This window comes from Cebus imitator, unplaced genomic scaffold, assembly GCF_001604975.1.
Source record: "Cebus imitator isolate Cc_AM_T3 unplaced genomic scaffold, Cebus_imitator-1.0 Scaffold552, whole genome shotgun sequence".
NCBI classification, from domain to species: Eukaryota; Metazoa; Chordata; class Mammalia; order Primates; family Cebidae; genus Cebus; species Cebus imitator.
In genome coordinates, this window is record NW_016107867.1 from 574,871 (window position 1) to 586,616 (window position 11,746).

An 11,746-nucleotide genomic window follows, 5' to 3' on the forward strand; every position below is an offset into this window, starting at 1 on the left:
CAACCTCCTGGGCGCAAGCGATTCTCCCACCTCAGCCTCTGGAGTAACTGGGACGACAGGCACTTGCCATCATGCCGGGCTAAATTTTTTTTTTTTTTTAATGTAGTCTCGCTCTGTAGCCCAGGATGGAGTACAGTGGTGCAATCTTGGCTCACTGCAACCTCTGCCTCCCAGGTTCAAGCAATTCTTCTGCCTCAGCCTCTTAAGTAGCTGGGACTACAGGCATGCCTGGCTAATTTTTTGTATTTTTAGTAGAGACGGGGTTTCACTGTGTTAGCCAGGATGGTCTCTATCTCCTGACCTCATGATCCACCTGCCTCGGCCTCCTAAAGTACTGGGATTACAGGCATGAGCCACCATGCCCGGCCACAATGGGCTAATTTTTAAAATTATTCTTCTCTCAAGAGAAGAGGTTGCACCATGCTGCCTAGGCTGGTCTCAAACACCTGGGCTCAAGAGATCCTCCTGCCTGGGCCTTTCAAAGTGCTGGGATTACCGGTGCTAATGACCTCGCCCTGCCCGAATTCTTATGTTAAAGATGGTGCTTTTGTTGGTCACAGGGCCCGGCCTCCTGTGTTTTTTTCTGGCAACCTCTTTCCCTGCTTCTCTCCATAGCTGGCTTCTCCCCACTTAACATTCTACTCCAATAAATGTCATCCCCGCTGAAACCAGACCATCCTTGTCCACTGCATCCAAAGTGACAGCCTCAATTGAGCATTTTTTCATGTTGCCTCTTCCATCATCTCGGCTGCTGATGCCCACTGATGCCCCCCCCACACACACACACCTCCATCTCACCTGTGTCCCAGCCTGGCCTGGTCAGCCTCATTGTTTCCAAGACAGATACTCACAGTTGTCTTCCCAGGGACAATACTAAGCTAGGAGTTAGATGCGGCTGTTACCCTGCCCTGCCCACCCATTCCTAGGGGGGCAGAAGGGCAGAGCCAGCCTGCTGTGAGCACAGAACCCAGGGTGGTCTGACCTGAGCAGCTGGGGCTGGGCCTGGCCCCAGAGATGTCCAGGAGGTAGGGACGTTGGAAGCCTGGAGGCCTTGGGCCAGCCCTTCCAGGAACACATGTGCACAGGGCTTTCCATGCTCTTTTTCTGTTTTTTAATTTTTTACAAAACCGTGTGTCCTGGCCAATCAGGACAGTGCAGGCCTCCCCCAGGCATTGAGGCCTGAAGGCTGAGGTCCCCATGAATGAGCAGCTACCAACCCCAGAACTGCCTGCCCCTCTGCATAGAGGGCCGTGTGAGGAAGGGGTCCGGCTGGAGACTCTGCCCTGCCCCCCAGGTTGCTGGGAGAGAAGGCCAGGCCCTGGGTCCCTGGTGCTCCTAGTGCCTGCAAGGAAAGAGAGAGAACAGGGTCTGAGGGAGGAGGGAGGGCTGGGGCGAGGGCTGGGGCAGGCCAGGGGGCAGCCCCCAACATCTCACCAACAATGTGCGGCATTATCCAGCCACTGTGACACCAATGATGACTGCTAGGAGGACGACGATGATGGACACACAGATGGCAATGAAGACTTTCTTCTGTGGGGGAGGAAGGAGGGGGTCAGGGAAGTCACACACGGTTGCTGGGGCAGGAGCCAGGCCTGAGAGGCTCACCTTCCTGGCCTTCTTCTGGTTCTCCAGGGCTGTCTTGACGTGCTCCTGCCCACGTTCCACGTAGTCTGCTGAGCTCAGGATGTTCTTCTCGATCCGATTGATCATCTCCCCCTGCTCAGAGGATGGGGCGACTCAGGGAGGTAGGGATGCCTTTGCCCACCACACCCCTAGATGACTGAAAAATGTTCCTGGCAGGAAAAGAAAAATTGCACTAACAAAGACAAGGGAAACACTCGATTTGACAAAAGCTCAGACTCCTTGGGGATGGCTTCCAGGCCTTTTCTATCATGTGGTCCCTTGTACCCTGCTTGATTATCCCATACAACCTCTATCTGCAGTGGTGGCTTGGAGCTGAGGGCCTCAAATGGCTCATACCTTTCACGGATGATGAACTGTGACTTCACAAATCTGTCTGAATTTACCCATTCTTCCAGTCCCATCTCCAGCTGCTGCGAAGCCCTCCCTATCCCTGCCTCCTCCTGGCACCACCAGCCTCAGGTCTCAGTACTCCTACTGAATGAGATCTCTTTCCCGTAAGTCTCAGCTGCAAAAGGGCGTTGGCTGTAGCATGACTGAGGCCAGCTCCTCCCAGACAGGGCTGGAAGCTCAGCTCAACTCACATAGCCAGGGCCAGGGAAACGCCACCCCCACCCCAGCCATGTACAGATGTTAGGAGGAAGGCCCTCTAAGGCAACTTTGACTGGAGCTCTGAGAGGTATAAGGGTGGATGCTGTTGGCAGAGGGGAAGCCAGGGCTGGGGCCAAACGAGGACAGGCTGAAGTTGGAGAGAGGGCAGGGTGCTATGCAGAAGGGAGTGGCTATCTGGGTAGCAGCAGAGATAGGTGTGATTCTTGGGGTACAGCTAGGATAGGAATAAGCACCAATCTGGGGGCATGGCCAAGCCTGGAAGACACAAAAGCCTCAGGGAGAGAGTCTAAGGCTGGCAGGAGGCTGGCAGTCACAGCTGGCCATTTGGACTGAGCCCAGTGTCCCATCTGGGGCCGTGCCGGGCACCTACCTGCATCTCCACTTCAGTAGCCAGAAAAGTGAAGATCTCGTGCAGCTCGCGAATACTGCGTTCAAGCTGCTGGATCTCACTGTGCCGGGCCGAGATCTCATTTAAGGCCTGTCGAGTCACCTGCGTGTCCTTCAGGATCTGAGGAGTGGACAGGCGTGGGGCAGCTGTTCACAGGGAGACCGACAGCAGGTCAGAAGCTCCTGTTGAGCTTCAGGGGAGCCCTCGGCCTAGAACCTGATGGGTGACTCCAGGCAGGCTAATTAATTCCCTTCGGGGCCTCAGGGTGCCCTCAATCAGAAAGGGCCACAGCAAGTAGGGTACAGTGGCTCACACCTGTAGTCCCGGCTACTCGGGAGGCTGAGGCGGGAGGATCACCTGAGCCCAGGAGGTCGAGGAAGGGACAGGACTCAGAGCGGATGGGAGGCACAGCAGAGAGGGGCTGGCTGTGGCCACTCACATTGGACACAAACACCTCACTCTGCCCACTGTCCAGCATCTGCTCCAGCTCCTCATCAGACACCATCCCAGCATTGGCTGCGAAGGAAAAGGCCAGGCTCATGACTGAGTTGGGATCACCTGCCCCTGCGGGCCGGGCTGGGCACACACAACTCACTGATCTTCAGTTGCCTCCGGATCCGCTCCACATTCTTCTCCCGGTATTCGGACTGCATTGAATTGCACTTGTTGATGAGCTCCACGAATTGCTGGGATAGGACCCCATGCTAAAGATGGAGAATATAGGCTGGGTGCCCCTGGGAGAATCCCTGCCCGGTCTGAGCCTCAGCATCCCCACAGTACAGTGAGCAAATGGCATGAGCTCTTATAGCCTTAACTACCTTGTGATGACCTTGACAGATTCCTCCATTTCTCTTAGATTCAAAGCCAAAGCCTTATCAGGACTACGTGGCCCCCATAATCTTTATTATTTTTATTTTTAATAGAGATGGGGTTGACCAGGAACAGTGGCTCACACCTGCAATCCTAGCACTTGGGAGGCTGAGGCAGGGGGATCACCTAAGGTCAGGAGTTGGAGAACAGCCTGGCCAACATGGTGAAACCCTATCTCTACTAAAAATAATACAAATAAAAAATACAAAAATTAGCCAGGTGCGGTGGCAGGTACCTTGTAGTCCCAGCTACTCCGGATGCTGAAGCAGGAGAATGGCTCGAACCCAGGAGGCAGAGGTTGCAGTGAGCAGAGATGGCACCACTGCACTCCAGCCTGGATGGGTGAGACCTTGTCTCAAAAAAAAAAAAAAAAAAAAAAAAGAGAGAGAGAGAGAGAGAGAGAGACAGGGTCTCATTATGTTGCCCAGGCTGATCTCAAACTCCTGGGCTCAAGTAATCCTCTCACCTCAGTCTCCCAAACTGCTGGGATTATAGGCATGAGCTATGGCACCAGCCGGCCCTCTATGATCTCTCCTTTCCCCATGACCTCTTTGATCTTACTTCCTCCTCATGTTCCCTCCCTCCCTTCCCTCTCCACACTGGTCTCCTTACCCCCTCTAGACAAAGCAGACTCCCAGCTCAGACCTTTGCCTTTGCTTCTCCTTCTGCCTTAGAATGCTCATTCTCCACAAACACCTTTAAGTCTTTTGTTCAAATGTTACCTTCTGAATGGAGCTTTTTCCACCTGATTTAAATTGCATCTCTACTCTTCTCCAGCATGCTCAGTCCCTCTTCCTCTGCTCTTTTTTCCGTAATGCTTATTATGTTCTAAATAATTCACTTATGTATTATGGTGATTGTCTCCCTACACCAGAATGGAAGTTCCATGAGGAAAGGGATCATTGGTTCACTGCTGTATCCTAAACAGTTCCAAAAGGGTCTGGCACATAGTAGGAACCTAATATGTAACTGCTGAATGCCAACCTCGCTGCTCATACCACAGCTGTGCTCATATGCCTAGAGATGAACATGCTGCCTGGGCAGAACAGGTGCAACAAGCCCACATGGGCCCTCGACCTCTCATGCCAATCAGCACCACAGGCTACCCCAGAAGCACTGGCTCTGGGTCATCTGCTCCGCCTTGCCCCTTCTCCTGAGGCCTTAAATATGTTCGTTCCTTGGAGTTCCTTTTCCAGAGATACATCTACTCTCCTGGATTCAGCTGCACCCTTCCAAGATGCCCAAGTTGCTCCATCTTCAATCTGGGGTCCTCACTGAGCCCTGGGCCTAACTTCCAACCCTGACCTCCTGGAATCCTAAAGCACTTTTCACTGGGGACCTGAGAGGGCCAGTCACATCACCGCAACTCTCCTTATTAGATATCACCCCAAGGCCAGGTGCAATGGCTCACACCTGTAATCCCAGCACTTTGGGAAGCCACAGCAGGTAGATCACTTGAGGTCAGGAGTTCAAGGCAAGCCTGGCCAATATGGTGAAATGTCATTTCTACCAAAAATATAAAAAATTAGCCAGGTGTGGTAGTGCACACCTGTAATCCCAGCTACTTGGGAGGCTAAGGCAGGAGAACAGCTTGAATCCAGGAGGTAGAGGTTGCAGTGAGCCGAGATCACGCCACTGTACTCCAGCCTGGGTGACAGAGCAAGACTCCATCTCAAAAAAAAAATAATTAGAAATATAAGATATCACACCAGGGAAGTTCCTCTTCAGTGTCGCCCCAGGGAAGTTCCTCTTCCTGGCTTCTTGAATTCCGCCTGTGGGACTAAGGATGCCCCTGTCACATAGGCAGGAAAGCTGCCAGTCATTCATGACTTCTCTCTTTCCCTGGGCGGCACCATTATCACCAAGTCCTACGTGAGTAATGTCTTTGTCCCTGTTGAACCCAAACTCCTCATCCTAGAAAATATGTGTCCCAGCCAGGCACGGTGGCTCACACCTGTAATTCCAGCACTTTGGGAGGCTGAGACAGGAAGGTCACCTGAGGTCAGGAGTTCAAGACCAGCCTGGTCAACATGGTGAAACCCCATCTCTATTAAAACACAAAAATTAGCCAGGCATGGTGATGTCTGCCTGTAATCCCAGCTATTCAGGAGGCTGAGGCAAAAAAAAGTAAAGGAAACATGTGTCCCTACAGCCAAGCCTAAGTCTTGTCTGGGGTCATAGCAACTTCTTATTGAATGAAAGAAAATAAAGCAGGGTGTTATAATCGGACTAAGCATCAGGAGACCTGGTTTCCTGACCTTGAGCAAGTTCTTTCTCTGAGTTGTTTCCACATTTGGAAAATCATTCCGCTGGACTCCACCATCTCTGCAGGCCCTTCCTTCATACATCTGTCATCTAATACTTCATGAAACATTTGCTGAAATGTCCTCATTTCTGAGAAAAAAAACCCACCTGGGTTTTTCTTATTCTTGTGTTGACGGAGTTATAGTTCTCATCAGCTTCCTCCTTCTGGGGCTCTATGGCTGTGGGAAGACACATGGGGTACTGGGGGTACTTGTCTCCATGGATTTTTAGGGAAATATAATTTATCATAAAATGACTAAGGCTGAGCCTCCAAGAGGAGAAAGTAAGTTTATTTTTCTTTGCATTACATCACTGAGTTCCCATAGGTATGCAGAGGCCACCTAACAAAACCCCATGTGCCTGCCCAAAGAACGCCCAGTGGGCTGCAGTAACTGTGTAAGTAAATGATTTCATTGTAAATAAAAGAACCTGAGAGGCGGGCTTGTGCTGTGGAGAGTACAATGGCCTGGAGGCCAGGAGACAGAGATGCTAGACCCAGGCCTGCTGTGTGACCTGGTTATATCATTGGCTTCTCTGGGCCACACACTCCCCAGATACACCAACAACAGGGCAGGATCAAAGGGAAGGATCTGTCTGAGGTCCCAGGAGCTCACCCTTCAGCTGCAGGCGGATCTCCCTCCCCAGCTGTTTGATCTCATCGCGAAGGTTCTGCAGGTCCTGCTTCATGCCTGAATAAGAGAAGACCACGACTCCCAAACAGCAGCTCCCACCTCAACAAACCACCCAGGCAACCACCTATGTGGAACTACAACCCCCACAATCCCTGAGGCGGTGCATGCGCCCTGCACTCTGAGTTTCACTCACTCTCCTCGGGAAGAGGCGTGGCCAGGATGGTGACCTGCTGTTTCTCCAACTCCTGAACTTTATTCCCCAGTTTGACAATAGTCTGCCGAATTGTCCGGACCTGGGGAGGGTGACCGAGAGGGCTGAAAGAGATATGGGGTACTCCAGACCACTCTGGTCCTCGGGTCTTCCTACCCTCTCACGAATCCAGGCAGAGACCCCAGCCCCTTACCTTCTGGAAGAACTCCTCGTCCGGGTTCCCAAGCCGTGCCATGCCCGGGTGCACCACCAGCGCGACCCGCTCCTTGTCCTCTTCGTCAGAGCTGTCATCCCCCTGCGAGGCCCAGAGTCATTGGTACCACTGTTTCACTGCGGCTCTCACCCCGCACGACCCACAGGCTTCCGGGACTTTCCTTCCTGGCCATCAGCCACCCCTCCCCGCCCTGAAGATCAGGAGTCCTGCGTTCCAGTTCGTCCGCCCGTCAACATCCCCACTGCCCCCGTGTCTCACCTGCCTCAGCTCGTGGGTCCTGTCCCGCATGGCGGCCTGAGCTCTCCCTCCCCGGCGCCTGAGCCGGGAGGGCCTCAAGTTTGGAATTCCCGCACCCTACTCACACTCTGACACTCCCCTCCCTCCCGCTGCGGACCTCAACACCCCCACGAGCCGCCAGAGGCTCTGTCCCTTGCACCACCCACAGTCAATGGGAAGGAGCCGACCCCGGGGACCACTAAGGTTCCACAGGTTGGAATTTCTTTTTCTTCCCCTCTTGCTCCCTCAGCCTCAGCCCCGCCCCTCCGTGATAAATTCGGGGCATGCGCACAAAGTCGCATCTCTTCCTCTCCGGAGGGGGAAGGCGGAGTCGGAAGCTGTTGCGCCCCGAGCGGAAACGGAGCTGCCTGGACGCGAGAACCCGCCCCCCTCACCGGAACCGTTGCATCTTCCAACGGAAATCTGGTTGCCAAAAGGGGTAGGAATACGTCATTTGTACGTAAGCCGAGACACCTGCAACTCACATCACCCCATGGTGCCCCCACTGCATCACGTGAGCAGCCCGGTCCCAAACCCGCGGACCGCAGAACGTGACGCTGTGACTGTCACGTGTCCCGGCTCTGTCAGCGCGGTCTCTGGGACGCCGTTCTCATCCCGAAGTCCCTGGCACCCCAGCGACTGAACGACGCCCACACAGCCCCCGCGAGGTTGGGAGGGGCGCGCCGACCACCCCGAGAGGCCTTTCGAGGCAGTGGGTGGTAGGACCCTTGATGACTTCGCCTTTACTGCTTTCGGTCCAGGAGCGTGGGCAGACGACTTAGCATTTGGGGCTGTCAGCATCATGGGACCTTGAAAATCGGGAAATAATAAGATTCGAGCCGTCAGCGTCAGAAAATTGCAGGGTTGTGTGGGCAGGGAATCTGGGGGTGGGAAGTGACCTCACCCAAGGCAGAAATCTCTTCTCCCGCATCCTCCTGGCGCAGCCTCTGACAGGTGGGCGGCCGGGGCCCTCCTTGAACATGGCAGCCCGGCTGCACTCACCACCTTCTGAGCAGTCAGACCATGTCAGGGCAGCTCAGGCTAAGAAACGTGTCTGTATTGTTGGCCGGACGTGGTGGCTCACGCCTGTAATCTCAGCACTTTGGGAGGCCGAGGCAGGCGGATCACCTGAGGTCAGGAGTTCAAGACCAGCCTGGCCAACATGGCGAAACCCTGTCTTAAAAAAAAAAAAAAAAGTGTCTGTATTGTTGAGCACGCGGCCTCCCTGCCACTCACACCCCCCAGCCCCTACCTTACATCTGAGATCAGGTCATGACTTCGTTCTTAACTGCATCTGGGGAGTTCCTAGCTCACTACTAAGCACATAATGAGCCCTCTATAAATAATTGTGGACAAAATTTTAGCCTTTCATGTATCTCAGGATAAAGTCCCCAGTTCCCTGGTCTTCTTTAGGCTTCAGGCTTTCTGACTGTGACACTTCCCTAACCCTGGCTATCTAGATATTCACTCATTTTTTTTTTTTTTTTTTTTTTTTGAGACGGAGTTTCGCTCTTGTTCCGCAGGCTGGAGTGCAATGGCGCGATCTCGGCTCACCACAACCTCCACCTCCTGGGTCCAGGCAATTCTCCTGCCTCAGCCTCCTGAGTAGCTGGGATTACAGGCATGCGCCACCATGCCCAGCTAATTTTTGTATTTTTAGTAGAGATGGGGTTCCACCATGTTGACCAGGATGGTCTTGATCTCTTGACCTCGTGATCCACCCGCCTCGGCCTCCCAAAGTGCTGGGATTACAGGTGTGAGCCACCGTGCCCGGCCTCATTTTTTATTTTTAAAAATTTTCATGAGGTGAGGTCTCACTATGTTGCCCAAGCTGGTCTTGAACTCCCGGGCTCAAACAATCCTCCTGCCTCAGCCTCCCAAAGTGCTGGGATTACAGGCAACATTCATTCGTTTAATGTATGTTGGGCACATACTACGGACCAAACACTGTTCTAGACTTGGAGATATATCAGGGACTAATAGACAAAAATTCCTGCACTTGTGAAACTTATATTCTCTAGGAGGAGTCCCCAGGGTCACTCAGCAAGTCTCAGCACAGCCAGGAATGAATAATGGGACTCCTGGAACCCAGGGCTCTCCAGGAAGCTTCTGTGAAGGTACAAGTAGGGGAAGGAATGGATCCTTTCTACTATGACCTGGTCAGGAAGCCTAGATTCCTGGGACTGAGTTGCTATGGACTTCTGGAAATCGCTTCCTGTCTCTAAGCCTTGATCTCCCTCTGTACAGTGGGTAACTAGGAGGATGGAGAGATCATTTATAGGTATTTGCTGCTCTAAACTTCAGTGATGATGAGGTTGGAAATTGTTGGGTGCTATCTGATTCTATGTGAAGGGCTTTAGCTCTTTTCCTGTTAAAACCCAGCTGGGGCTGGGCACAGTGGCTCATGCCTATAATCCCAGTACTTTGGGAGGCCAGGAGTTCGAGACCAGCCTGACCAACATGACGAAACCCCGTCACTACAAAAATACAAAAATTAGCCAGCCATGATGGCAGGTGCCTGTAATCCCAGCTACTCGGGAGGCTGAAATGGGAGGATTGCTTGAACCCGGGAGGTGGAAGTTGCAGTGAACTGAGCTGACGCCATTGCACTCCAGCCTGGGTGACAGAGTAAGACTCCGTCTCCAAACAAATGAACAAACAAAAACCAGCTAGTAGGAGAGTGCTGCCCTGGTCAACCCACAGATGGAGTACAGGGTTTTTCAGGAGGCCAAGCCCTGCCCAATGGTGTCCCCTGGAGATGATGAGAAAAGATTCTCTGCTTCTGGGTCTTCCATGTTCCATGTCAGCCCCTGCCTCTTCAATCACTGCTGCTTGCCTCCTGCGTCTTTTGTCTCCTGCCACCTGACCCCCTTTCCCTTCCTACTCTGTGTCTCTGAGTGACACACGGTGGAAGGGCTCTTGGACCCCTGACTCATAGTCCTGTGTGGGATCTTAAATAATGCATTACTTCTTTCTGGGACTCAATTTTCCCATTTGACCGCTTGGTTCTATAATATCTGCCTTGCCTAAAGTAGGATTTGGACAGTATCAAGTGAGGTTAGGAAGGATGTGGAAGGGTCTGGTAAACTGTTGAAGGTGCCCTTCCCTCTAGGCCTCTGGGCTTTTTTTTTTTCCTAGGCCGGGTCTGGTTCTGTCACCCAGGCTGGGGTGCAGATCACTGGTGTGATCTCGGGTTCAGTCCATCCTCCTGCCTCATCTCCTGCGTACTGGTACTATAGGCACGCACTACCATGCCTGGCTAATTTTTGTATATATTTTTGGTACAGACTGTGTTTTGCCATGTTGCCCAGGCTGGTCTCAAACCCCTGGGCTCAAGCAGTCCACCTACCTTGACCTCCCAAAGTGTTGGGATTACAAGTGTGAGCCATTGTGCCCAGCCTCTCTGAGCTTTTACTACTGTGGGTTTCAACTCCTGTCTCTGTCTGTTTCTCAGCATCTTGATGGCATGCCTTCTTGGTCCACTGCTGCGATCTGGAGTTGTTGGTGCCTCTGTTAAACTTCTCAGGATTATAATATTCATTATTTCATTTGTGGTCTCTGGGTAAGATCACAGGGCTTTGGAATGGTGACTTAAGGTCACAGCAAGCTGGACTCCAAGCCTTGTGGTGGTATGCGGAGAGGAAAGAGGCTATTTAGAGAGACTGGTGCTGGGAGTGGAGCTCTCCAGAGCTGAGACTTTCTTCCTCTCAGGCCCTCTGAGCAGCCTTGATGTGGATATTAACTATATTAATCTGGGTGCGGTGACTCATGTCTGTGATTCTAGCACTTTAGGAGGCTGAGGTGGATGGATCACTTGAGTCCAGGAGTTTGAGACCAGCCTGAGCAACATCGTATCTGTCTCTACAAAAAGAAGTTTATTTTAATTAACCAGATGTGCTGGCACTCTCCTGTAGTCCCAGCTACTCAGGAAGCTGAGGCAGGAGGATCACTTGAGTCCATGAGTTCAAGGGTACAGTCAGTGGTGATCTTGCCACTGCACACTAGCCTGCGTGACAGAATATATGTTAAAAAAAAAAAAAAAAAAGTAGGGTGGGTGCAGTGGCTTATGCCTATAATCCCAGCACTTTGGGAGGCCGAGGCAGGAAAATTGTTTGAGCCCAGGGGTTGAGACCAGTCTGGGAAACATGGCAAGACCTAATTTCTGTTTTGTTTTTTTGAGACAGAGTCTTGCCCTGTTACCCAGGCTGGAGTGCAGTGGCCAGATCTCAGCTCACTGCAACCTCTTTCTCCCGGGTTCAAACAATTCTCCTGTCTCAGTCTCCCGAGTAGCTGGGATTACAGGTGCACGCCCCCACACCTGGCTAATTTTTGTATTTTTAGTAGAGATTGGGTTTCATCATATTGGCCAGGCTGGTCTCGAATGGTTTCGCCATATTGGCCAAGCTGGTCTAGAACCCCTGACCTCGTGAGCCGCCTGCCTTGGCCTCCCAAAGTGCTGGGATTACAGATGTGAACCACCTTGCCCAGCCTAAGACTTCATCTCTGTTTAGATTTTTTTTAAATAGTAATTTTAAGGCCGGGCGCGGTGGCTCAAGCCTGTAATCCCAGCACTTTGGGAGGCCGAGGCGGGTGGATCA

General features: G+C 52.4%; 1 protein-coding gene across 2 annotated transcripts; it reads right to left on the reverse strand.

The window, feature by feature from the left end:
* Positions 1-1,088: 1,088 nt before the first annotated feature.
* Positions 1,089-7,473, reverse strand: STX4 (syntaxin 4). 2 transcript variants are annotated; one of them, XM_017515583.2, is made up of 11 exons: positions 7,131-7,473; positions 6,852-6,953; positions 6,641-6,762; positions 6,430-6,504; positions 5,924-5,994; positions 3,237-3,345; positions 3,081-3,157; positions 2,624-2,761; positions 1,606-1,716; positions 1,435-1,530; positions 1,089-1,342 (listed from the first exon to the last, which is right to left on the reverse strand). In XM_017515583.2, exons 2-10 carry the CDS (start codon positions 6,947-6,949, stop codon positions 1,450-1,452), a joined length of 882 nt encoding a protein of 293 aa, XP_017371072.1. In that variant the 5' UTR covers positions 6,950-6,953; positions 7,131-7,473; the 3' UTR covers positions 1,089-1,342; positions 1,435-1,449. The 2 variants fall into 2 exon arrangements, with proteins under 2 accessions (XP_017371072.1, XP_017371071.1); XM_017515582.2 differs by having other exon boundaries at positions 6,641-6,740; positions 7,131-7,468.
* Positions 7,474-11,746: the final 4,273 nt, after the last annotated feature.

Coding starts and splice junctions, on each gene's coding strand:
- STX4 (XM_017515582.2), bottom strand. CDS start 7,160: ATGCGGGACAGGACCCACGAGCTGAGGCAG. Junction 6,954..7,130: donor GGACCCACGAGCTGAGGCAG/GTGAGACACGGG, acceptor TGGGCCTCGCAG/GGGGATGACAGCTCTGACGA. Junction 5,995..6,429: donor GATCCGCCTGCAGCTGAAGG/GTGAGCTCCTGG, acceptor GTCTTCCCACAG/CCATAGAGCCCCAGAAGGAG.